At 40.1% G+C, this 26,652-nt stretch overlaps 1 protein-coding gene across 2 annotated transcripts in view; it reads right to left on the bottom strand.

The window, feature by feature from the left end:
* IL6ST (interleukin 6 cytokine family signal transducer) overlaps positions 1–10,732 on the bottom strand; it is a 36,249-nt gene extending 25,517 nt beyond the window's left edge. Inside the window, exons 1-3 of one of the 2 annotated variants that reach the window (XM_065860173.2) lie at positions 10,592–10,732; positions 4,029–4,109; positions 2,624–2,935 (exon numbers count right to left, since the gene is read on the bottom strand). In XM_065860173.2, the coding sequence (XP_065716245.1) occupies positions 2,624–2,935; positions 4,029–4,095 (379 nt within the window). In that variant the 5' untranslated portion in view covers positions 4,096–4,109; positions 10,592–10,732. Of the gene's footprint in view, positions 1–2,623; positions 2,936–4,028; positions 4,110–10,012; positions 10,158–10,591 lie in introns of those variants that run through there. The other variant, XM_065860172.2, reaches the window with a different exon arrangement.
* Between the last annotated feature and the right edge of the window lie 15,920 nt (positions 10,733–26,652).

Here is a 26,652-nt window from a genome sequence, read left to right as displayed (position 1 = left end):
GTCAATAACCTGAGCTCTAAGGAACTTGTGATAGGTCTGCTCACTACCACCTGAGCTATGGAAGAAGGATGCTTTATCTGCAGTAACCTACAAGAAACATAAGGGATCTTCATCAATGCACTTTAGTTGTATGTACAAAACTTTCAGAGTGCAGCTGAACTATTCTTTCTCCTTCACACAAATGCAAATCACAGCATACAAAGAGTATGTTTCTAGCTTTTAGAATATCACTTTTTACAAGAGGATAATATACTTCAAGAATCTTACCTCCTTTCAGACAGAATGCTATTTTCTACAGAACTACCCTATGAACCTTATAGATATGCTCCTGAACAGGTGTATTCTTCTCAAACCTGTTGTTTTTCTCATTGTTTACAGACTTTAATTGACAGTATGGAAATAGAGTAGCTTTAAATACAAACGGATCTCAGGATTCATATGTGAATTACAACTGCAAAATGTTATCTGAACTGTCATCCAGTTTATCATCCCTCAAAATATTTTATCTGTCCTCACCTTTCCATACATTTTGCCTGTCACATCTTTTCTGGTAAGAAATTTACTCCTCAGAAGTTGAACTAGAAAACACTGTTCTTCTGTGAAAGCATTTTGTAACTCATGCTAGAACCACATTACTTTAGATTGTGAAGTCAGGCCAGCTGTTTCTATAGATCATGCAACAACTGTCATACTTTTTACTAACACTAGGAGGCACCAAAATTAAGGAGCCATTCATACCCCAATATTAAGGACACTTGAACACTTATTTTATAAATGGTCCACCAATTAAAAAGCAGTATGTCTGGTTATTCATGTTATTTTTGATCCTGTTTGACCAACCTCATTTCCTTCTATGACAAGGTGACCCACCTAGTAGATGAGTGAAAGACTGTGGATGCTGTGTACTTAGACTTCAGCAAAGCCTTTGACACCATATCCCACAGCATTCTCCTGGAGAAGCTGCAGCTCATGGCATGGATGGGTGTACTCTGTGATGGATAAAGAACTGGTTGGATGGCTGGGCCCAAAGAGTTGTAGTGAACGGAGCCAAACCCAGTTGGCGGCCGATCACGAGTGGTGTTCCCCAGGGCTCAGTATTGGGGCCAGTTGTATTTAGTCTCTTTACCAATGACCTGGATGAGGGAACTGAGTGCACCCTTAGAGAGTGTGCAGATAATACCAAGGTTGGTGGGAGTGTTGATCTGTGGGAGGGTAGGAAGGCCATACAGAGGGATATGGACCCACTGAATCATTGGGCTGAGGCCAATTGTATGAGGTTCAACAAGACCAAGTTCTGGGTCCTGCACTTGAGTCACAACAACCACAGGCAGCACTACATGCTTGGGGAAGAGTGGCTGGAAAGCTGCCTGGCAGAGAGGGATCGGGGGGTGTTGACTGACAGTGGCTGAACATCAGCCAGCAGTGTGCCCCAGTGAGCAAGGCCACCAGCATCCTGGCTTGTATCAGGAATAGTGTGGCCAGCAGGACTACAGAAGTGATGGTACCACTGTACTGGGTGCTGTGTTCAGTTTTGGGCCCCTCACTACAAGAAAGACATTGAGGTACTGGAGAGAGTGCAGAGGAGGGTGACAAAGCTGGTGAGGGGCCTGGAGCACAAGTCTGATGAGAAGCAATTAAGGTAACTGTGGCTGTTCAGCCTACAGAAAAGGAGGCTGAGGGGAGACCTTACTGCTGTCTACAGTTACCTAAAAAGAGACTGTAACATGGAGGGTGTTGGTCTCTTCTCTCAAGTAGCAAGTGATATGACAAGAGGAAATGGCCTCAAGTTCTGCCAGGGGAGGTTTAGTTTGAATATTAGGAACAAATTTCTCACAGAAGGGGTTGTAAGGCATTGGAACAGGTTGCCCAGGGAAGTGGTGGGGTCACCATCCCTGAAGATGTTTAAAAGGCATTTAGATTAGGTTTTTAGGGACATGGTTTAGTGACAGATTAGGTTACAGTTGGACTCAATGATCCCCAGGGTCTCTTCCAACTAAACTGATTCTATGATTCTCAAAACCTCAGTCTTTTCTCAAAAAGCACTTTCTCAACTATGCAAGTGCTATCACGCTTGAATGAGGAAAATTTATTGTTAAAGCTATTTTCTTACATATACAGGTAAAGTAATACAAACAGTATGTTCCATTCTTCAGGCAGTTCAGGCTAGCTTTAGTGATACAGATGGACTAAATATTTCTCAGTCCATTAATATTATAATGTTATTATGAAAGCAGGACATATGACCATATTGTATTTCTTTGAACACTGAAACAGAAGCAAGAAGTAGTTAATTTATTTCCCAGGATCTATTTCAGTTAAATTCACATATTTCTGTAATTTAATTTTTCCTTCTTCAATATTTTTCTGTTGTTCTGTTTTCTTCCTTCAACACTGAAATACTCCACAGTTTTTTCTACTTTTTACAAAACTTTATTCTGTCCATATTTACCAGCTTTGACAGCATGCAATTTGACAACATTTTTATACAATTATCCAGGAACTGAGGGAAAGAAAGTAAGTAATCTCAAAATGTGCACACTTTCTATTGTTTGTATTCTCTTCCCTCTTTATGATGAACAACTTTCTTAAGACCAGAATAAAAAGCAAGAAAAATGGTACTTACAGCCTATCGTAACTGTAATTCCATAAATGTTCTGCTCAATCTGTCCATCTGCTAAAATGTTGCATGTCAGAGGAGTAGCTAGTGAAGAAGTATCGTTGAATGTGACACTGGAAACTGTTCTGTTTATTTCACGATACTGTTCTTTAGGTACCACTCTATTTTTAACTTTCCAGATAATTTGACTGGCATAGATATTGCCAAAGTCAAGACAACTCTCATTCAAAATGCATAATGCTGTGAAATTGGAACCAATGGCCAATACAGGAGACTCTGGGATGATGTGACCACATGATTGTACAAGTCCACCTGAAACTGAAAAAAAAAAAAAAGAATGGCATCTTTTTTAAAAAGTATAGAGCATTCCATAATCAATTTTGCAGATATAACACTAGTGTAACCTTAAATATACCACATGTGTATAAGCAGGAATTGAGTTAGTTACTTGAGGGTTGTAAAACCAAAATGCATTCGTGGACCACCAAACGGATTTAAGGGGAAAACCAATGTAGTTTTAAACCCTAGCCTTTACAAAGGCATTTTACCAAGCAAGAAAAGCTCTACTAATTAACAAAGGCCTTTAGAGAGAGAAGAGTCGGGGACTTAATGTTTAGTATGTTTTCAGGGAGTACAGTAATGTACTTGAAGTTACTCTTGCATTTAAAGTTATTTTCTTGAAAAAGATAACAAGAAAAAATTGAGATAAGTGTGCACCTTTTTTGTGGTGGATGAGTTTTAGAAGAATTGCATTTAAACAGCTAAATACTCAAGGTGTCTGTTTCAAAAGCTTCAGTGTGTATACGACAAGCATACTTGGGAATTACAGAGAACTCATTTGATAATGCTCTTTTACAAAGGAACAGGAATAAAATGCTGACTATTGCTACAGAGGCACCTAAAGAGAAAAATGCCAAGTTTTAAAGATGATAAAAATGACTGAATGGCCTTGAATCAGCCATACTAAACACCTTTATGACGATCAGGTGCTACACAGTAGAAGTGGTCCACAGCTCTAACCTGATCATAGAGCCTACTACACTAGTTCAGTGGAAGCTTATTGCTTTAACAGCATTTAGTCTGATAAAGACAGGTTTTCATTCAGATACCATCTGGCTTATGTGAAATCAAATTTTAGTTTGCTAAAGTAATCTGCTCCAGTGATGTCAGTGGAAGCAAAGCAACCTTCCACTGACTGAAGTCACTCTTCACTATCTCTGTAAACAGATGAGGAATGAAGAGAGGCAGAAATGCACCTTTGTTTAACATGCATTATTTTGCCATAGTATTAAGAGCATAAACTAGGTCTCTCTATTCTAATAGAACTTGCTTTCTGTCCTCACCCAACAAGTGTCGAGACAAAAATCAAGTATATACTTCAAGCAATTAAGTTCTACAAGTCTCATCTTACCTTCAAGAGAACCAATACTCAAGAGCAGATATAAGCCATGGACCACCCAGTTCCACACAGGAAACATGCTGCACAGGATTCCTGCAACAGAGATTTTATTTTTTTAAATTAAACTATTACTCTTCTCTTTAGATCACAGATCAAATACAAGTCTGGATTTGACAATGACAATTTCTTAGGTATGCACATTTACTTTCCCAAAAGAGTTAGTATCTCAGCACTCTAGAAAAAGAAAGGACATATTGTTTCCATTTTACTCACTGCTATAACAAAATCCAATGTCTACTTAAGACAACAGATGCAGTTTAAAGCCTTTTTAGTGAGAAACTTAAGAAAGGCATCAGCATAAGGCTTTTGTGTCATATATGGAAACAAACTTAACTGGTACTTCTGTGAAAGGTTCAGATAGAATATAAGGCACAACACGGTGACTCAGGGTTTAAAACAGAACATGGTTACCATTCTGACAAATACTTTGCACAAGGTTCAGAACAAGTCACCACAAAACCAAGCACCTAATTCACAAGTAACTTAAAATTCATTCAAGAATTACAAAGCACAACACCTCCATATCAAGAATCATTGACTACTATTAAAAAAGTATTAAGTAATTATTCAAAGCTTTACAAGGGAGTTTGCAATGCCTCTTACTTTCACAGATCTGACAAAACTTCTTTGGAAACTGGTATTCTGAGTTTCATCCCTATAAATGGCAACTCACTAAGGAGTATAAAGGAATTCCACAGTATTCCTTGGAAAGGAAAACTTAAAATCTACATTCACTATTATCAGACAGAAGAGAAACAGTAACTTATGACAGGAAATACTTCTTCAGCTTTATTAAACAGTGTAACATAAAGGAAGTCTGTATTCATAAGAATTAAAAAGCAGCACTAAATGAAAACCAATCTCAAACCTTTACAACAGAGTCTTCATAGTGCTCACCAATGTAAATGTGTTTCAGTTAGGGTTAAAATAACAGCCATCAGAATCACTCAGTGGTATCTGTATTTGCATCTATACTTGTGAGTTAATTACCGAAAACTCACCAAAATTTCCTATACAAAACCATGACTGATTAGAAGACTTGATAACTATGTTAACAAGCATTTTTATTTGTCATTAGACATTTTTTTAAATAAGAAATAACAAGACTTATATATAATCAAATTGTAGTTGTATGGAGTTGAATCAAAAATCTATTATTTTTTTCTATGTTACATTCAAGTACTTTCAGTGGGTTGGGTATGAAAACCCTAACACAGTTTAAGTGCAATGCATCTTTAGATATCTAATGCAAGCATACAGCAAGATAACTAAATCAATTGATTTTTGCTTCTTATGGATGAAAAGTCTTCCAATATCTGAAAAATAAGGTTTCTACCTACCTATGACTTTCTGCATTTTAAAATTCAAATTAATTTCACAAATTTTAGTAAATTCACATGGTGAATACAACTAAACTCAGAAGTATATTTTCTTTTGATTTAGGCCTCCAGACACTGAACAAAACTAGCACAGAAATCTATTTTAGTCAACTTATTAACATTTATCAGAAATATTGATTGCCACCAAAAGTTTGCTGTGCTCTACTCAGGACAGACCCTAAGATTTGTTATTTTATCAAGATTCATTTAAAGCTATTTAAGGTGAACAATTTGAGCTGCAGAAGATCTGAATCTCATGAGAACTTCGAGGGCAACTACAAACTAGGTGGAAAGATGCAGCAGGCCCACTTCCCTGCTAATTGTCAAAAGCTGCAGAACAACAGCACAAGCAGATTCCATACTGAAGAGGAAAGAGTGAAACAGATGTAAAAAAGCACAAAGGAAAGTTTTTAAACAATGTTCAAAGTAGCATTTATCTCCCATTTGGTACCACGATTGGTGCTGCAATAGAATAAAGGCAGTGTCAGCTAAGCTAAGCATTACATAATTACCAGGTTATTGGTTTTCCTTTAGGTAATGATTTATTTCAGGTTAAACAATATTTTCACAAAATTATTCAAAAACTGCTAGTGTTAAAATCATGTTAAGTCATACTAAGTATTGCTCAGGTTAATTAAAAAAATACTTTGGAGTACATGAAGGAACATAAAAGCCAACATTTAAATGGCAATAACTGACTCAATAGAAGTAAACAATAATACAGAATTGTCACATATTTTGATCTAAAGTATGATGTTTTTTGTAAGAAATCACAGACTTGGAATACAACATTTTAGTTGTCCTGAGCAGATTAAATTACACATGGGAAGCTGAAGTTCAAATCTCTACTACTTTGCGCTGCAGTTGTGACTACAGTCTCAAAATCATGCTGCTGTTTAGCATATATCTGTTTTTAGACATTCTGATGTATTTTACTCCTCCTTTCTGCTGATCAATGCAGTTTGAGGAAGATCAAAGCTACACACCCCTAAACCCATAAAGGGGCTACTGCAATTAGAAACGTGTGCTGTTTCTTAAAACATTAGTCTCTCCGGCTTTTACAGGACTGATCCTTACTTGAAATTAAGTTATAGGGGAAAGAACCAGTGTTACTCTAAGCACTTCCATCCATCTTGTCTAGACAAAAGCTGGAAAAAAAAAAAAGTGAGGTTTATAACTAACAAAATAAGCATTTATAGGGAAACTAGTGATTTTTTTTAATCTGAGCTTATAAAGATGTTCAGGTGCAAACAGTACAGAAACCCTGCATATAAGCTACACCAAAACTTGAAAATATAGTGTCATCATTCAAAAGAAATGCTGCTAAACACCAACTCTTCACCTTTAAATATTGTAATTTAGTTGTGAGTCTGGACAACAAAAAATTCAATAGTTTCAGCGTTTATGCCCAGTCTTCTGTTTTACAAACCTGTGTAGCATATTACAAATCTAAGTTGAAAGTTCAACCTGATGCTGAACTAACACTGAAGCAGCCAGCTAGTCAGGTGTGGGGTTTTTTTTGGTGGTGGTGGTTTTGAGTGGTTTTTTTTTTTTTTTTTTTTTTTTTTTTGGGTGGGGGTTGTTGGTGTGTGTTTTGTTTGTTTGCCTTTTTTTTTTTTGTTTGTTTGGTTTGGGGTTTTCCCCCCTTTTTTTTTTTGGGGGGGGGGGGGGGGAGGGTGGAGGGTGGGTTTGTTTTTTTCATGTTTGTTTTTGTTTTGTTGTTGTTGTTTCTTTTTTTAAAAAAGCCAAATCAACATTCTATCTATACTACGTAGTTGTTGTGGAACACTAAGTAAACAGGACAGGAAGACTGAAAAAGAAATTGACCTTAGAAGTTTGCCAGGTTACTTTCATAGTTAAGTCTACCGAACTGGCAAGGGATCAAGGTCCATCAAAATACACAGTCAATTCAGAACTACTGCTGGTCACAGTCCTCAAGTCACAGAACTTAAGAGAGAGAGAGAGAAAAAAAAAACCAACACACTGTTAAAATGCTTCGATTACATGAGTAACGGCAGACATATGAAATTCACGTGCCACAAGATCACCTCATTTAATGTCTCAGTCTTATGTGACTTCTATTATTCTTCACATCCTGATACCATTTTGGAAGACAAGCACTAAGCCCTTATGCCTGAACCTTAAATCTATGCTTCAGGCAGTGTCCTATGAAAAGCTAGTAATGACCCTAATGTCAAGGGTCATACGTACGAAGTAGCAACAGCATTGAGTTTTATGATTAACTTGTGGAACAAAGTTTTTTAAGAAACATCAGGCATTCATGCAAAACAGATACAATTACTTATCCTGAGCTAAACAGAAAAGCCTTATACATTAATCTTATTTCACAAATCATGAAAACAACCTCAAGATGAATTCAGGTGTATGCCACATGATGCCACAGTCATCACATCTCCATTTCAGAGAGATGACAATTACTGTGCAAGCGACCTACAAATTACAATTTCAGTTTAAGAGACTATAGCCAAAATACATTCTTGCCAGCAAAGCCAACTTCCAAGTCAGGAGGCATAAATAACACCATGACCACCACAAGAAGGTGTTAGGTCTATTAAGGCTCATTGTTCATAAATCCTGAAAGCTCAAAGTTTGTTGGCAAACAGACTTCCCGAAATTCCTCAAAAAAATTAAGAGCTAAGTTTACAGCCTCTAGTGGTAATCTCTAAGAGTTCACATGGTTTAGGAAGATACAAGAAACCAGCACACAGAAATGAAACTGCACACAGCAGCTACTGCTTGAGGTTTCACAATGAGCCAGGCAATAGTTAAAGCCCATCTAAAAACTGTAACTATTCTCAAGGAATTTGGATTATTCAAGCTGTAACTGCTTTCTAACTAGGAGTATTTCATCTGCAAGCTTCCTTCCTTCCTCCAAGCTTACTTCTTTCTTGGAAATATTTATGAGACTCAAAAAAAGCCCAAATACCTCTAAGAGAATTACATGAAAATCTTACATAACATTATACATGCAGAATATTCTGAAATTCATTTTCATATTGAAAATACCTATACACAAATGTTATTTCTATCCCTTTCACCAAATACACAAATCAGTTGTCCACATTAGTCACTCCTTTGCCTCTAGAAGAAAGCTTCTCCTTACCTCTGGGGTTTTAGTATAGCACTCAGAATAAAAAACCCAAACAGGGGCACAGATTAAAATGGCTGAAATACCTCATGAGAGGCACCAAATACTTGCTTGCAAGAACATACTTCTTCCTATTATCTTCCTTAACTGCAGATCACTTTCTCTGAAATACTTCAGTGTTTGGTGTTTTTTTTTACAAAATAATGTCTTCATATTCTGTATTCGCATCTCAACGTCAAACCTTCTAGATTGACAACCATCAACACTGTTTCTCTAATTTAGACAGTTCTTGCTCATACAAGAATCATCCTAAAAAAATGGCCCAGAAGTCTGTTTATTTTCCTAAACTGTGCTAGTGATAATGCTCCAGAGATGCGGCATGGGAGACAGTGGATCTCCATTTTGTGTACAGATTTAGAGATATGCATGTATCTTCTCTTAAACAAAAAAAATGATATATAGGCTTTACGTGAAGAGGTCACTTTTCTAGACACATAAACAAGATCCAAATATTTATTTTCAATGCTTAAATTCCAGCAAGCAATCTCAAGCTTTCATCAGCTTCTCCTACTTTCATATTTCCAACACACAGATTAATAGCTCATCAAGTTTGGAAGTTACATGCTTCCAACAGATACCCTTTGCATATAATTATTCCTCTAAAAGTAACAGTATTTAAGAAGAGGAGTAAAAATTTAATGTTCTATAATGGAAAAGAGAGTGGGAAAAAAAAGACAGTAACTCCTGAAACATCTGACATCTTCAGGTGGTGGACCATCTGTCCCCCCTTCTGAGTGACCGGACAGATCACAAGTGACAAAACTATAACCTCCATGTAGTTCTATTACCATATTTCTTCTTCAGAAATGCCTCAGAAGTAACAAACAGCCACCAGCCGGCAGTCACCTAGTCAGCCTAAAGCAGCTATGAAAACCAAGACTGACATTTATTCTTGTCTGCACTGCCAGCACACTTGGCAGATCGCTATCCGTTGTGCCTCAGTTTCATCATCTACAAGACAAAAATAATGACACTCTTTTTATTTAGGAAGAGTGTCAGAGACCCGCTGCGAGGATGACTGGAACACAGGAGCACATCAAAGCCAGCAGATAACCATGACTGTTCACTGCACCCACTCCTCCCTAATTCATCAGGGAATCCTACAGTGGTTGGATCAGATGTAAAACAGAGTATGCCTTTCTTTCAAGGCCAGCAGTTTGCTACCTTCTGATCTACAGGCCACAAGAACAGACCACTTGTGGTGAAGGCAACAGAAATGCAACACTTTTCAACAAGAAAACGCCTGCCAGTAATATGGCCAAGCTTACCAGAAAGCTGAAAAAGGCCAAAGAACAGGAGACCAGTGAGGCTCACAGCACCTTTATTAAGATTGTCAGTATTAACAACCACTGCACTAGAGAAAAACCCCAGATAATCTTCAGTCTTACCCTCCATACCATGCCAGCAGGTCAGTAAAACCGCACCAAGACAGGGTTAGGGCTGCAGACGAGACACCCCCAGCAACCGGTACTACGCACACCGGCAGAAGGGCCTTGACAGCCCCTCAGGCCCCCGTACCGGTACCCCAGGCGAGGCCATGTTGCGTTTTAACAGCCATCGCCGGTTAAGAGGAGGGAAGACGCCACTGCCGGGAGCGGGCGGCGGCCTCCGCGCCCCCTCACAGCCCGCCGGGCCGGGCGGGGCCCCGGGCGGGGCAGGCCGCAGCTGGACGCCCCCGCCGCCGGGGGGGGGAATGCGAGGGATCGGCTCGGAAGCGAGTGGCGCAGAGCTGCCGTCCTCCCCCCGGTCTTTCAGTCAGCCTTGGCCGAGTGCCCACGCCCCCGCCCGCGACGCACGGCCCGGCCTGGCCAGGCCAGCGCAGTTACGGCCCGGAGGGAGAACACGGCCCAACGCGGCTCCCGCCAGCGGACGCCCCTCAGGGCGACGGGCGCAGAAGCGGCGAGGAAGCTAGGGGGACCGAAGAAAAGGGGAAACCGCCTACGGCCGCGAGCCTCCCCGGCCCTTACCTGCCGCTGCAGCACCGGGGCTGCCGCCACCAGCGCCCCGCGCCTGCCGACAGCCCCTAAATAACGGCCCGGCCCCGCCGCGCCATCGCGCCGCCGTCCCGCACGCGCGGCCCCGCGCCCGGTCACGGTCACGCTCCCGCTCCCTCCCCCCGCCCGGCGCCCTTCCCTCCGCGGCTCGCGCCGCCATTGGGACGGCGGTCGCGTGACGTCGCCGAAAGGGGGCGGAGGGCGGAGCTTCCCGTAACGCGCCGGCCCGTGCCAGGATCCTGGGCGCGAGGGGCGCGCGCGGGGGGGCGGGACGGCCGGTCTGTGAGCGCGAGCGGGGTCCCTCCCACCAATCGCCGCCCGCTGTCCGGCGTCCCCCGCTCGGGGAGGCACCGCCCGCAGGGTTTGCGTTCAAGGGGCTCAGGGTGCCGAGCCTCGCGTCCCGGGAAGGGCGGCGGGAGCGCAGTCACCTGAGTTTCCCCCTGCGGCTCTTCCCTGCGGGGTGGGCGGCAGCCGCGGGGCCTCGAGCCGAGGCGCATCGGCCCCTGCCCGGGCTGCCGCCAGCGGGGCCTCTGGAAGGTTCTCCCGGCCCTTAGGCGGCTGGGCCTGAGCTGCCGGCGCGGCGGGGCTGCGCCCGCACAGGCCTGAGGAGGGAGCGCCCTTTCCAGCGTCTGCAAGGCTCCCCTGGGAGCACGGGCGGGTGCATAATGCTCTGATGGGCAGCGGCGGTGTGTGCAGAGCGCTCATACTGACAGCCGGCTAAGAGGAGGGAAGACGCCGCTGCCGGGAGCAGCCCGTAGAAAAGCTGTTTGTGGAGAGCTGGGCTCCTAAGAAATGGTCCTTAATAGATGGTTTACGTGATGGGGATCCAAGGAAGCCTCTGTCATCCCTCGATTGTTACCATTGTACATCTCTTCATTCAGTAATCCCCAAAAATCACTGTTATAAACGGGACAGTCATGTGCTCTGAGATGTCATCTTCATTCCAGGTTAATTTTTTCCAGTTCACGAGTGAGAACACATTTCAGTGCCACAACCACAAGACCTACGCTGTGCTGAGAGTGTTGGAGTAGGCCATTTCTAGTCGGCAAAGTACTAGGCATAATAGACACTTGATAGACCCAGTACTTTCCATCTTCTCGTACAATGTTTTTTTTTATGTTCCAATTCTTTTTAATACACAAGGACAACTGACATCCAGGGAAACAGTTTCATGTTTTTTTTTCATTATGAAAAAAAGTGCTTCAGCATTACAATTTTTCACTTTTGCTTTCTCTTCAGGTTATGGTTGATGTGTTGGTGCTTATGTTGATGTAGGATTACAGTTTGAGAATCATGTATAATTGGTAGATTTTCAGTCTGTATGGATACCCCTGCTTCAGTACTGTCAAAAAATCAGTGTTTGGCAACAGAAAGTTAAGTGGAAGCAGGCTTCAACTAGAGGGACCACTAAAATAATGTGGTGAGCTTTTTGTTTGTTTGTTTTTATCTTGTTTTAGCTTATCGTTTGTGTTCTGTAAGATCATTATAGTTCTGCTGCTAAACAGACATTCCAGGAGTCGATGCTGAACTCTCCCTCCCTCCCCCAGCCAACAGAAAGCCTCTTGTGACATTCTTATTCCGAAATCCGATAGCCTGAAGCGATTCCTGGTTTATTGCCAGAACTTGTAGAACAACATGCGTCCCCTTCAAAACCAATCCCTTCTTAGGCCTCATGCATGACTCGTATTGTAACTCTTCAAATAAGCAAGAGCTCTTCTATTTCACAGGCCGTTTATAGGCTCAATGTAAAACCATTTTCACATAGCTGAACTTGCACAGAAGAACAAAACACTTTGTTTGCAATTGTACTTTTTTTTTTTTAATATATATATTGTCACAAAATATTAATATAGTAACCATTTAGTTGCTGTATTCAGTATTGTGTGACCTCTTCTAAGATGATTTGCTTTCCGGAAGATCTTTTGTGGGTTTGAAAAGTGATGATAGCATGCTTGTCTGTTTACCTTTTGAAAACTCTAGGTGCATGGAAAGATACCTCAAAAATATAGCCTTATGGACAGACTGAATCCCTGTTCTCGATATTATCAGTCAAGGGGCACAAGTCAGTCCTGTATTTTTGACCAGCCCTAATTGCAGTGTTTGGGTAGCCACTGTCCTTGTGGGTGACCTGAAGACTGTTGCAACAGCCCTTGCTGCTATCTTGTTGATCTTGATAGTCCAGTAATTCATGGTCAGGGCTGCTGTTTGTCTTTCCTTTCTCATAAAATAATTTGACATCCATGTTGCGAATGCAAGTAAGTGGAATTAAATGTGGTAAGATATATTTTTCATAAATGATCACTGTCTACCCTAAATGTGGCTTTTTGTTCATCTTTTCCTTCTTTCACAGGCAGGACTGAATATTTTGAGCAACTACGCTACATCATTTAGTGGGTTGAGTTTTGTTTTTATTCTTACGAAACCTAGAGTTTTGATCTGACAGGAGGATTGTTCATGTTGCAGTGATTTCTAGTTCTGTGTCAGCATTTTGTCTAGTAATAAATGCTGTGTTTTGAATCTTGGTGGAGGTGAAACTGAACTGTGGTCACAAACACTGGGCCAAAACCTCTGCTTGCATAACCATCATGGTCCGTGAGAGCTGTAAAGGTGTACATTCTGGCACAGGGTCTTGTAGCCTGGAGTATAAAATAGATTGTCTGGACTGTGGCCTTTTAAAATATACAGAGTCTACATTCAATAACATACCAAAACTCTGAGTGTTCTTACTACATGATTAGAAATTTTCTGGTGCAAGCAGGTAAAAACAAGGTAATAGCATTATGACTGCCATTTGACAGAATCAGGACATCTGGGACCTCAGGTGAAGAAAACAATTAAGCTCTTCAAGCGTGTTGTGAAATTCATTTTCTGCACATCGATGATTCCTGAAATACTCTTTAATTTGATTTACTGCATTATATTCTCCTCTATTGATGCTCATTATTCTGCTGTATTTTGTACTGGATATGTAGTATAGTACTGATATGTAGGTAATGTAAACAGCAGTAATTTGAATTTTCAAATATCCAGACAAATTCAAAAGTCTTGCAACATTTAAAAAATGTTCCTGCAAAACAGCATTTTAATCTGCACATTGACTTAAGCATTATGTGAAATAAGTTAGTATATTAAATTCACTAAATATATGAGGCAAGGAAAAAAAAAGGAAGTTAGTTGTCAGGATCTGGAAGTTCTTTAAGATGAATTATCTATCTGCTCATTTACACGACAATTTGTGTTACAACACAGTGCTCAGATCAGGGCTGTATAGGACATTTCCAAGCTCCCACCGTCCACAGCTAGGCTGTAAGTAGGTGGAGCATGCTTTCACATCCTTTGTTTTTTCAACCCCAGGAAGAAGAGACCTGGGAATATGGAGATGGACAGTAACACCTGAAAAACATTCAGTGATGGTCTCTGGGTACCTGCTTGACTGTGGGATATTTTTAGAGATGCTGTTAGAGATTGCCTAGGAACAAATTTGTACCACTCTTAATGGATTATTTCAGTGGTTTTGTAACAGGTTGTGACAAAGACAGCAATTAATGCAGAATCTACTGCATCCTACAATAGATGTGCCACAAAGAGAAAAGATCTTTCCGAAATGTTGTCTTGATATAAGGACATGAAGCATACTATAGATACATCAAGGATGTAAAAAGATTTCTTGGTCGCAGTTACATGTGGTTTTGTTGGAGATGGGTTGCTTTCAGAAAAGGGATTTTGGGAAAGATTTTCAAAGTTATGGGGAAGCTGAACAGCAAGACCCTTTAATGGCAAGTCAAAGACATTTTTTGTGAGATGGCTGAATCACTGTGTGGTACTATTTGTGTGGGAGGTTCAGTGACATATTCGTTCAGTGACACATCCAAACCTCTTGCTGAAGTGATGGTCTTATCTCAGCTTGTATCACTGGACTGAACTTGAACTTCTGAATATGAGTGTTTGGTGTCCTTACACGCTAAATGGATCTCCATCTTCTGACATTCTTTAACAGTGAGGAGAATCGCCTTCCCCCCCTCCCCCTCCAAAGAGTGGAAAGGACTAGTCCTTTGGCCTGCGTGGCCAGAACAGTAGCAGACTTTAGTGTTGAAGCCATAGTCTTGAACTCATGATAAAGTCCCCTGAAGAAGAATGGAGGAGGCAGACTGCGAGGCAGAAGTAAGGAAAAAAATGGATGATGTAACTGTTGGACATGATTTAGTGAGCGTGAGCTGCTCAGTGGCAGCAAAACACAGGCTTGGTAATTCATTACTTCCTTCCGAGGGAGATTGGAGGTTATTGCTTTTTCCCTAGAGTATATAGGTGCAATCCTTGTGACAAAGGGGTGAAAGTTCACTGAACCAAGCAGCCACCATTGCAGCCAATCTAATATGTACAACCGAGGGAAAAGCATAGTCCACTTGACATTTGACAGCACCTGTTGCACCAAGCAATGAATGATGCATATGGAAACAGGACTAGCCTCATTCTTCAGCATCACTATGCCCAGTAGGTTGCTAAAATCTGAGATTCAGGACAGGGTCTTACAAAATTCAGTTTGGTCTGTAGAGCTGTAACTGGGCTTCAGCAGTTCAGGAAGATGTTGTAATCATTGGAAGAAGTTAGTAATAGGTGCAGTTGAGTCCTCCACGTATGATAAGCTTGACAGGGAAGCTTTAGGCTGTTGAAGAGGGCTTAATTATTTTGTTATGATTCTGAGGAAAAGAAGTGGCGACACCATGAAGCTGAAGCAGGGTATGTGGACTAGAAGGATGGGTTATAACCCACTGAAAAATAATGGCAAATCTGACAGAACAGTGTGGAACCTAGCAATCTACTTATTTTTCTGGGGTGGAAATTGTAGAGCGAGTATCATTTTAGACCTAGACTGGAAGCTTTGACTGATGGAACCTGTTGCTAGGTGGTGTTTTTTCCCAAAAGATAGGGTGCAGAACAATCAGGAAAAAATGGGCTCTTACCTTCACTGGAGAAACATGACCTAAAGTGAGACTAGAAAAATGAAAAGGCTTCTACATAATTCAAAGCAATCAGAGAAGATAAAATATAAGAGAAGATAAAATAAAAATTCTGAAAAGGGTACAATTAATCAAATATAGAAAATGCTTAAGTTAGAATGAGTAATACAGTGAAATTGCAGTTCACTGCAAGAACTGCTGATTGAGACTGGTAGCTAAGATGAGCTGAAGGTGTTATGACATGCTGCAGTCACGCCACATGTGTGAGCTGCCCATGAGTTTAGTATGCTTTTGGCAGCTACTAGAGCTAAAAAGCCTTTGGGGTCATTCTGCATACACAGCCCAAAGTGTAGATGTGTTCTTGGAAGAATGCTTAAGGCAGAACTCTCAGACAGTAGACAAGAGGGTCCAACTAGGAGCAGTAGAAGATGATTAAAAAGGAGAGAGAGATGTCCTCAAAATGAGTGGTGTTTTCTTTCTCCCTTGGCCACAAAGACCTTCATGAGCAGTATGGCCAATAACAAGCATGCCAGAAAATGTCAGTCTTTCATTGCCAAGGTAATATAGTATTTGGTCAAAATAAGGTCATGTGTGAAGAACAGCTGAGCTGAGCCTAAATATGGGCTGACAGAAGTCATGCCAGCAACAGAAAGAGGCATTCTGAAAACTCAAGGCCATGGTTCAGTCTTGTTTGTTATAGGATGTGTATTCACAATCAATCTGTGTTATATGGAAGCACTTGTGGATTCTTTTCCAGTGTGAACCTCTTAAAAATCACATGTAAATGACACTTTCTGTCCTTTCCGGTGAGCAAGGGAACAGTCCTAGTCAACCTATGACTGGTAATTCAGACTTTTCCTTGAGTTTTGGATGGGCTGCAACAGTGTTCCAGTTAGTGCAGAACAAAATCACATGACTTGCCTTTTCAGGTTGTATTCATTGATGACCTGGATGAAGGGATAGAGTGCACCCTCAGCAAACTGGGAAGAAGGGCTGACACACCAGAAGGCTGTGCTGCCATTCAGCAAGACCTGGACAGACTGGGGAGCTGGATGGAGAGGAATTTAATGAAGTTCAACAAAGGCAAGTGTAGGGTCCTGCAGCTGGGGAGGAACAAACCCATGCACCAGTACAAGTTGGGGGTTGACGTGCTGGAAAGCAACTCTGCAGAGAGGGACCTGGGGGTCCTGGTGGACAGCAAATTAACCGTGAGCCAACAATGTGCCCTTGTGGCCAAGAAGGCCAATGGTATCCTGTGGCCAGGCCTGGTAAGGCCACATCTGGAGTGCTGTGTCCAGTTCTGGTTTCTCCAGTTCAAGAAAGACAAGGATAGTCCAGCAGAGAGCTGTTAAGGTGATAAAGGGACTGGAGATCTTTCTTATGAGGAAAGGCTGGGAGAGCTGGATCTGGAGAAGAGTAGACTGAGAGGGAATCTTATTAGTCCTTATAAATATCTTAAGGGCCAGTGTCAAGAGGATGGGGCCAGACTCTTTTCAGTGGTGCCCAATGACAGGATAAGGGCCAACAGGCACAAACTGAAATGCGGGAAGTTCTGTCTGAATATGAGGAGAAGCTTCTTTATTTTTAAGTGTGCCAGACCACTGGAGCAGGCTGCCCAGGGAGGCTGTGGAGTCTCCTTCTCTGGAGACATTAAAAACCCACCTGGACGTGTGTTCCTGTACAGGTTGCTGTAGGTGAATCTGCTTTAGCAGGTGGGTTGGACTAGGTGATCTCCAGAGATCCCTTCCAGTTGCAACCATTCTGTGATTCTGTGATAACTGGCTTACAAGGCACAGAATTTCAAATGGAGCTCATGTACTTGGTCTTCAACTGTGGACCATAGCAGGGACAGCACAAAGGTGCCTGACTCCCTGCTCAACACTATAGTTGCTCCATTGCACAGTGGAGCTCTCCATACTGGGCCTGAAACTTGTCTGTGTGAGGACTGATCTTAGGCAGTGAGTGACTCTAAACATGAAGAGCTAACACTGGCCTCTTCATCCTTCCTCTAAGTGCAGGGTGTACTTAATTTATATAGGGAAAGCAGGATGACAGAAAAACAGAACGTTAAAAAGAATTTGCCATAACTTATACAGAGTGGGGTACGAACTAGGACATTCCTGTGCACAAAGAGAAGCTGTAATAACAACAGTTTTGTGCTTGAAGTTGCTGTGTTTCATACCTTCTAGTTATACTGTCTAGTACTAAAAAGTACTCAGCAGGGTTGTTGTGGTATAAAAACGTGTATGCAGTAGAAAATAGTTCATCTTGACCTGCTTTAGCAACCATAAATTTACTTCCTGTGAATTCGCGCATGGGTGTTCCGATGACCTGTTCTGTTGAGGCATGCTGTGTACAAATTAAGCTGTTGTTATGGTTGAACGTATTGGCTTCTGATACTACAGTTTGTGTCTTCTTGGTCTAGGTTGGTAGATACTTTATTGAAGAAACTGTGTGTGTGAAGCTTACAGAAGTGAAGTCTGCTACAGGCAAACTACTGACAAATCCTTCCTGTATTTTTCCACGCTATAACTACTGTTAGACAAAAATCAATACAGTGAATTACCACTTGATTTCCAGGAAGAGAGTTATCAGCAATGATATATAGTTAATTGCCTTAAAGTGACACATTTTAAAAAAGAAATCTTGATAGATTTGGGCTTAAGGTTTTCTGCTGGAGCTGTTATAAAACACAAAAGGCTACATGTAGCCTGTTGCGACATGTAGAGGCTGTGAGACTCATAGGCATACAACTGAGGCCAATTTCTGTATTAGAGAACCCCTCATTCACTGCTGACTTATAGTTACATCTACTGATGCTACTTAGAGCAGTTAAAGCTATGCATTAAAAAAAAAATATATTCAGTTCTGAGTATTTACAGGTAGATTAATGTCACCAAAAGTGAGTGCTTTCATGAGAAAAAGTAACAACTTTATATGATGAAGGAATAAAGAATTGAAAATGGGAACAACTGGAAAAACAGTAACAACATTCAGCATGCCAGGCAGATTTGTGTGTGAATATGTAACTAAGAGATACAAGAAGTAGTATAGGAATTTGTGCATGAAATTGTAGCTCAAAAGGGTTGTATATAGAATTAAGTAAGCAACAGAAGAGAACAAATAATACAGACTTTTGGTAATAATTTCCCATTGCGGAGACATACTAGGCTGTGGTATAGCTTCCATCAGCTAGCTGCAGGTCTTAAATAATTTATATCTGGAGTGAACAATATATTTAGGTACCTAGAAAACTTATGCGTTCACTCAAAAATAAAAGGAACAGTAATCATTTGTATTAGCTGATTCATACTGCAACTTTGTGTATGGTACAAAGATAAAGATCGTTGCCCCACATGCTTTGAGGATCTACTTTGCATTTTACGTTTCTGCTCTTGCTGATCTATATTCACTTCTCCTTCCTCTACTTTACCATTATTCTTTGCCATTTATTAAGAGTTCTTCCTTTGTTTTATCTCCTTGTGCTCTTTTTCTCCTCTTTCACTGCCAGCCTTACTTCCATATCTTTTATTTTCTCTGCTCTCTTTAACATTACCTTAAGTACAGCTGTTAGATTTACAACTTGTCCAGAATCAGTCTGCCAAAATAATTCCTTCTAAGGGTCATCTTATGGAGTTTAATTGGATAGGAGTATTTGTGTGCTGTATTTATGCTGTCACTCAGCTATATAGCAAACCAGATTCTGTGACAAGTCTGAAATTACACAGAGTTCTTTTTCCTATTGTCTCACCACTTGCAGTAACAAGTGCTTTGCAGTCAGAATTTAGCAAACAGAAATAGTGGTGGTAATGCATAAGACATAGCAAAGTCAAGTCCAGTTTCTCAGTACTGAAACTCCTCTGTAGCGCCAACAGCAGTAAAAGCTTGCTTTAAGAGATAAACTGGAGAGTTATGAATCATGGCATTAAAGTACCACTCTTGCACCTACACAGATCTGTGAAGCTTTCTTTCTAGAGCCAAGTTTAGAAGTTGTCATTGTTACTTGGAATTCTGGTACGAATATTTGTAATCAAGTGTTAATTTCCAAGAGCAGAATTTTGTATGTTTTGTGGTTTCTTTTTTGTTTTGTTACAGCACTCAGATTTCACAGACTGGACTATAAGCTTATTGTCTTGCTGATGTATAACTGTGTGGAAAAATGCAGACCTGCCAGAATCAGAGATCCTCCAAGATTAAAGAAAATGGAAGGCAAACATTAGTAGTAAGAGATGTGACGTACAAACCAAACTATTATCATAATCGTAGACTAATGCTCCTTCATTCTTTACATTTTCACTGTCTACTCCTTTCTTTCTGACTTCCCTCCCTCTTTTGTCCTTCCATTCTTCTGTAATTTGTGCCACTTTTCATTCAGCCTGTAAAGATTGACTTAAATATATTTTATCTGTACTTAATTAAGCAACGGGAGAATCTTCTTGGATATACATGTATACTCGAGACTGGGTTCAAGTCATGTCAATATCAATATATCCTGAAACACGTAGGCTGCTCCTGTTCATGTTTTAGTGCCTTTTCCAAATAGATCCTCGTCAGGGAATCCACGGACCCACCATAGTCCCCCACATTGACATTCTCCTGGTAGGTTCCCATTGGCAGCTTCGTACTGCATATTACATGCATATCAACATGTTACAGCAATAATTTGTGCAGTTTCTTTTATATTAAATGTTTGAAAAACATTAGTGTGAAGTTGGGTAATCTCATCTTTGGCTGTATTGAGTGCACTGTTCTTCCATGAGCAGGCTGTGGATAATATGAGCTTTGAAAGGAGTATTGGACCACAGTGCTTTCAGAGCTTTCTGTGTAAACTATTTCCTAAATTGTTTTACAGTTCTGTGATAATCATGACCTTATCACTTAAGACTGGGCTATTAGTCCATGTACTGTCCAATACATACTATTTATAGGATTACTGGAATATATTCAACTCATCTTTTTAGATTTTTTTAGGGTTACGTTTATGCATACCTTATTACAGGTTAAAATATGCATCGCTGAGCATATATGTACTTTACAGAGACCCAGATGACCATTAATACCTGGAAATATGACAATACATTCACAATAAGCACTTATCTACTTTGGAATGATCACATGTTTAGTGTAAAGATGTCTTTCATATCTTGTTTTGAAGAAAGCTGACCTATAGTGCCTTTGTGTACCACTCCTGCACCAGGAAAGCTACTGAAGTGTTGTGTAAGTTATGGTCTAAAGTTGCTTTGCAGGTTCTTTGTAGGTCAAGGATTCTTAGAACATTTGATGTTCTCAGGAATGACCTGCTGGCTGCTGTTGCTCTACTCTGCTGCCGTGTTTTAGGTGTCAGGCTCAGGCTCTCCTCTGCTGGCCTTCTCTTCCTTTAGAGCTTTTTTTAAAAAATTATTTTTTTCCTTGCTTGCTCCACTACATTTCCTTCTCCTGACTTTTGCATCTGACTTTATTTAGTGTCCTCGAGGGCAGGTCTCAGTGTCAGAAGGCAAATTTGGTAAGGTGGGGTGGTATCACAGCCTGTGATCTATGGGAAGCCTCACCACAGACAGAAGTGCTAGCAGCAGATACAGGCAGGGAAGAAGAGAAAGATGTGATTAACAAGCTACTGCTCTCACTGCCTGAGTTAGGGCTTGGTGGCAGCCAGAAACTGCTTCGAATACAGATAAGCTACTGATTGTGTGGTGATGTGATCTTGCCTCTGGGGAAGCAGCAGTTACTGGCTCCTGCCGAGTTCCTTCCAGCAAGTTCAACCACTGACTTAGAAAAGAAAAATACAATCTGACATATAATCCTTGGCAAGTTGCTGACCCTTGTATCTGAGGGATGAGAGGAAACTATTCTCAATGTTCACACAGTTCTTTTCTCTATAAGCAGTAATTCTTTGTCCACAGCCTTAAAAAAAAAAAAAAAAAAAAAAAAAGGAAGTCTGGGTTGAAGACAGAAAGTTCAGTCTCATTTCTGTGTGTAACAAGTCCCTTTTACAGATGATTGGATTCATCCCTGTCTGGGGTGAATGTAATGATTGTTTAATAATGTGAAGCCTTAAATTATGTCCAGCTGATTCTGTAGGGGCATTTTGTATGCAGGAAGAAGTTAATTATCGAAATCTGGATCTAGATCAAGACTGGGCTTATTGGCTCACACACTGTAAGCTTGATAGCTCTGAAGTGGTAACTGGCATACATTTTTGTTTGGTTGTTTTTTTTTAATATAATTTGTGAATATGTTCTGTAAAAAGGTACTTCTCCTGCCAGCTCAAGAAACAACTTTTTAACCGGTCATTAATTAATTATGCTTTTCTTGAGAAAAGGAATGTAACCTAACATAATACTCCAACAGTTACTACAAAAAAAAAATCTAAGTAGGAGCTTTTCAGGCCATGATTTAGGATTTTTGAATGCCTTTTTATGTGATGGATGCAGACACTTAGGTGAAGTTCTGTTGGTAATAACATTATGAATGTTTTTTTTCTCCTTCCCACTCCCCACCCCCCCTGCTCCCACCCCAAAACTGGTCAAAGTCAACATGATCAGTAAGTTTTCAGTGTTCTCATTGGTAGTAACACTAAGTCATCTTGATGGTATGAATATATTGAAGAAGAATCATAGCTAGATTTTCACCATATGAAGGGCTAGCTGATTTGGTTCCTGAACTGTGAAGTGAAAGTTACTGATAAAGTTTTAGACCAGCAAAGCTAATGAATGTTTTGTTGTTAACCCAGTAGGGTAAGGATATTCTCTAGAGGAATTAAATCTTCAGCCACTATTAGAAAGTTAACCATGAGTATGAATGTGTATTAACCCTAATTATGATTTCACTTAAATCTATAGGAATTTGCTGTCGAGTTCAACAACAGTTGGACTGGGCTCCTGTTGTCAAATGCTGCACGGTTCTGCTGACCTCGATGAATCTCTCTTGTTCATGTGGAACCTAAGTGATCAGTAGCATGAATTTGTAATGGTTTACAGGAAAATACTCAGGAATATGAATTGTCATAAGAATTATTTTATCTTTAACTTACAACTTGCCTTAGCACACCAGTTAGAAGATTTTACAGGTTATACTGCAGACTTAAAGTGAAGGTATCACCTTCTAGAGTAGCTTTAGGGAGGATGAAACTCAAACTCAGCAAAGACTGGAAATAAACTTGTTACTGCGCTCCTAAGACAGGTTGCTGCTTGGAAATTAATAAGAATATACTTATTTACAGTTATAACAGGGAAGAAATTTTCAATTACCTACAGACTTAATTGTGAAAATATCTTAAACTATTCAGAAACTTTACAAATTACTGGTCCACAAAAGTGAAGTTATTCCAGAATCCAGTAGTTAATGTTAACTGAGGAGAAAAAGTGTTCTAGGATTTATAAAGCCTACATATGGTAAGAAGCATCCTTACTTCAGCAGCAACCTTCTTATCCTATATGAGACTTTATACTGTTAATACAGTGTATCTGTGTTAAATGAGGTTGATCTATATGTGCTAGTTTTGTAGAACTTTTTTTTTTTTTTTTAGATCAGTCTACAATGCAGATAAAAAATGATGTCCCTCAGGGAGACAGATTTGATTTTCTGCAAGGTAATTTCATCTGCTCTGTGTACAAAAAATCTAATGCCCAAGTAACATTTGGTGATAGCTGCCCATGTACCCATGGAGACTGAAAAAAAAAGTCTTTTTGAAAAAGCTTAATGTACAAATCAAGAAGTAGAGTGAAACTCTGATCTCACTGAAGTTAATTTTTTTCCATTGTCTTTTACAAGGTCAACTTTCAGCTTCAGTTTTCCAAAAACAGGTTACCCAGGTGAGTGAGGTCTAACCAAAAATGTAAAAAAAATTCCTGATACCAGAGGTCATCTATATTTTGAGCCTTTAATGGTCCTTTTTTTACAATGTGTATCTTTTCCATTATTGTTGACTTTTGAAACATATCTTGATTTTTGAAACATTTATGACAGCACTAGTGTCAATTCCCTGTTGAAATGAAGCTCCAATATGATGGTGAAGTGAAATGGAAAAACAAGAAAACAAGGACAGGATGCTTACTGCTTGGCTGACTGACATACACAGAACTTGACAACAAAGGAAATACAGCAAATTCACTTCCTATTCGAGTCAAGCCCTAGTGCTAAAAAAAGAACTAGGGATAATAACAGCAAAGTAAGTTGTCTGAAAAGGGCCACAAATTGTCAAGGTGAAAAGGAGGAAAAGGCAAGTAACAAGATTATTGGAGAGATACAGAGCACATTGTGGTTCTGCCAAACATATTTTGGGTAGTGTATAAATTTTCACTTCTATAAGAAAAATAAAAAATATGTCTTATTACTTACCTTACAAAAATAATGTTACGGATTCCTTAAAATAAGTTGCTTTAAGCAACAAATTGCTTAAAAACCCAACTAAATTTCAACATTTCAGTGTTCTCTGTTTCTTGCACTAATACCTCTGGGGTTTATTGTCATTTTTTTATTACATTTGTGAAATGGGCAAACAACTCACCTGTGAAAATCAATTATTATTAACATGTAATATTTCTTAGGTCACCTCTTTGAATTCTTGCTGATGATAGAGCTTGTCTAGTTTTGTAAAGTATCTAAAGACCTGAGATGTCTACAGTAGGTCCGTCAAAGATTGTGTTGTTTAATGTTTGTATGGGAAGTGCTTCCAACACCAGCGACTAATAACACAAGATTGAGACTTGTTTTTTCATTTTAGTCTAATGTTGTGGTATACTAGTAGCAGAGTCAAACCCTGCACCATTCCCCTCAGATACAAGTTTGTTAAGGCTTTTCCTAGCAGCCTATATTTCCTAGGCAACAATCAGCGTTTAAGTGGGGTCTGACAGGAATTTAAATGAAGGGTTTGAATTTGTGAGCCAGACTGTATAAATGTACTGACTCCAGACCTTTCAGAATCTGTGAAGTTTTCAGTTTTTTGGGACATCTATTATTTTGCTAAGCCCGATCATCATGCAGAGCCTTTTGTGTTCTGCACTAACCATGATTAACCATCTGGCAGCTATCTGTAAATCTACTTTCCCAAACCATAATTTCTTTCCAGTGCTAAGCCTAGGAGATCGACTAGGGGCCTCTGTCTGTGTCTGCTTTTTTGTTATTTTAAAAAATGACTTCCAGTATTTCTGCCCAGTACTTAGCATCCTTATTTACTTTAGAGTATTTCCAGCAGATGGGGAGGAATGTTCCACTTTTTCACATTCAGCACATTTCCAAAGAATGCTGATTTATTTTTTTGGGCTATAATGGAACAAGATACCACTGGAATAATATGTTTTGTAAGGCCTCTCTTTGAGGGTTGCACTTCTTGATGATCATAGAGATCTCTTAGATGCCACTGTTTATCGTCTTACCTTGTGTTGCTTTGACTATGCCACAGAAGCAGAAGTGTTGTCTGGAAAGCCAGTCTGCTCTGAGAAGTATTCCAAGTCTTCTTTGCTGCCTCTTGCAGTTCTGCATTCATGAAAACCATGCTAACCATGTCTGACACTTACAATTAAGAAAACAAACAACTGCTCCAGCTTGCAGGAAGAGAAAAATAGTACTTAATTCCAAGATAATAATTGCAAAGACTATTTCTGTGTTTTTGATATTGCTTTATATCAGCCACCTGGCTTCCACAGTCTGTGCTGCAATGCACAGGATTTGTATTCTAAATATATGAATAAACATCATTTCAAGGCTAGAAAGCACAAACTTTCCATGCACTTGGCAGTGCTGTGAAGCCAGTGAAGATAAGTTGAACTTATGTTGACACTGAACTGTTGTACTGTTAAGGGTGATGAGGATGGTGCTGTACTTCACTTTTGTAATATTATGTCAGAAAGAAGAAAAACTGCAGCTTTCCACTATACATTTTGTGGCCCACTCTCAGGTTGTACCTAGGTAAGTTTATTTTCAGGAGTGTTCTTAGCAGCCGGATTACTACATTTGAGGTGAAACCATTCTGTTCCAAGCCTAGGAAGTACAGATATGTAATAAAACAGAAACATTAATCTAAACTTTGTGATTAAATAATTATTGGTAGCAGGAAGTCTGCCTTCCCAGTTTTTTCATCAGCTGATTCATCTAGATCAGGTCTTATTTCAGTTCAGAATAGACTGAAGCCAGTGTAGCTCAGAAAGCTGACATAGGGCTTTCTGAACCTTTTAAATCCGTAGTAAGAGAGGCTGAGAGTAGCATAGCTACATGATAGGGTGCTCTGTATATGCATAGAGAATTACTATGCAGGACCCAGGATGGGCTCAAACAACATTAGTGGGGAAATTACAGGGAAGGACCGTGGGAATAGGTCACAGTTTCTAATCTTTTCAGGCTGCAACGCAAGCAGAAGCTGTTTCAGAGCATATTCTGGAAGAGAGGGTGTGGAAGTTCGTGCAGTCCTCAGGGAACTCATGATTTGGCAGGTGAATTCCCCCTTCACAAACATGCTCATAGCCTGTAGCTCCTGGCATCTTGCCTGCCTTTCTGGTTTGAAAAGGGAGGTGTGAATTTCAATGTATAAAAGTACCTCTGTCTGCAGCTCACCTCACATAGTTGTTGAGCTGCTGCCACACTTTATAGCTGGCCTTGAGTCTCAAACTCAGACAAAGAAATGTTTTTTCTCAAAGCACCAGGGAACATAAAATATACTCTTTTTTTGTGATTTTTTACTATAAACACTTGAACTACATTGGAAATATTGTTCAGATACAAATTGGAGTTTGTCCTAAAGAGGACGAGAAATATTTGGGGAAAAAGATGTTTGCCTTTCTATTTTCACTTTCTACATTAAATCATTCAAAGCTTGTGGGTGCTGATTATAGTATTTCCTCTTCACTTCTTGTAATGCTCTTCTCTAATAAAAGCACTAATGTAAGCATTGCTGCAAATGTGTCTGTCATATAGATAGATGGGTGTATCATGTATTTTTTCTTTTCACCTCAGGAGTGTAAGGAGTCCAAGAAAAAGATTTTTGAAATCCTAAAAGTCCCAAATATTTAGAAAAATGCTTTAAATTCTTTATAATACTAACAAAACATCAAGTATTTATAATAAGTGTATGTTGGGGCTCTT

The sequence above is a fragment of the Patagioenas fasciata genome, chromosome Z, assembly GCF_037038585.1.
Source record: "Patagioenas fasciata isolate bPatFas1 chromosome Z, bPatFas1.hap1, whole genome shotgun sequence".
In the NCBI taxonomy this organism is placed as follows: domain Eukaryota; kingdom Metazoa; phylum Chordata; class Aves; order Columbiformes; family Columbidae; genus Patagioenas; species Patagioenas fasciata.
The sequence above is the reverse complement of the archived record's forward strand: the minus strand, read 5'-3'. Positions and strand labels throughout refer to the sequence as shown.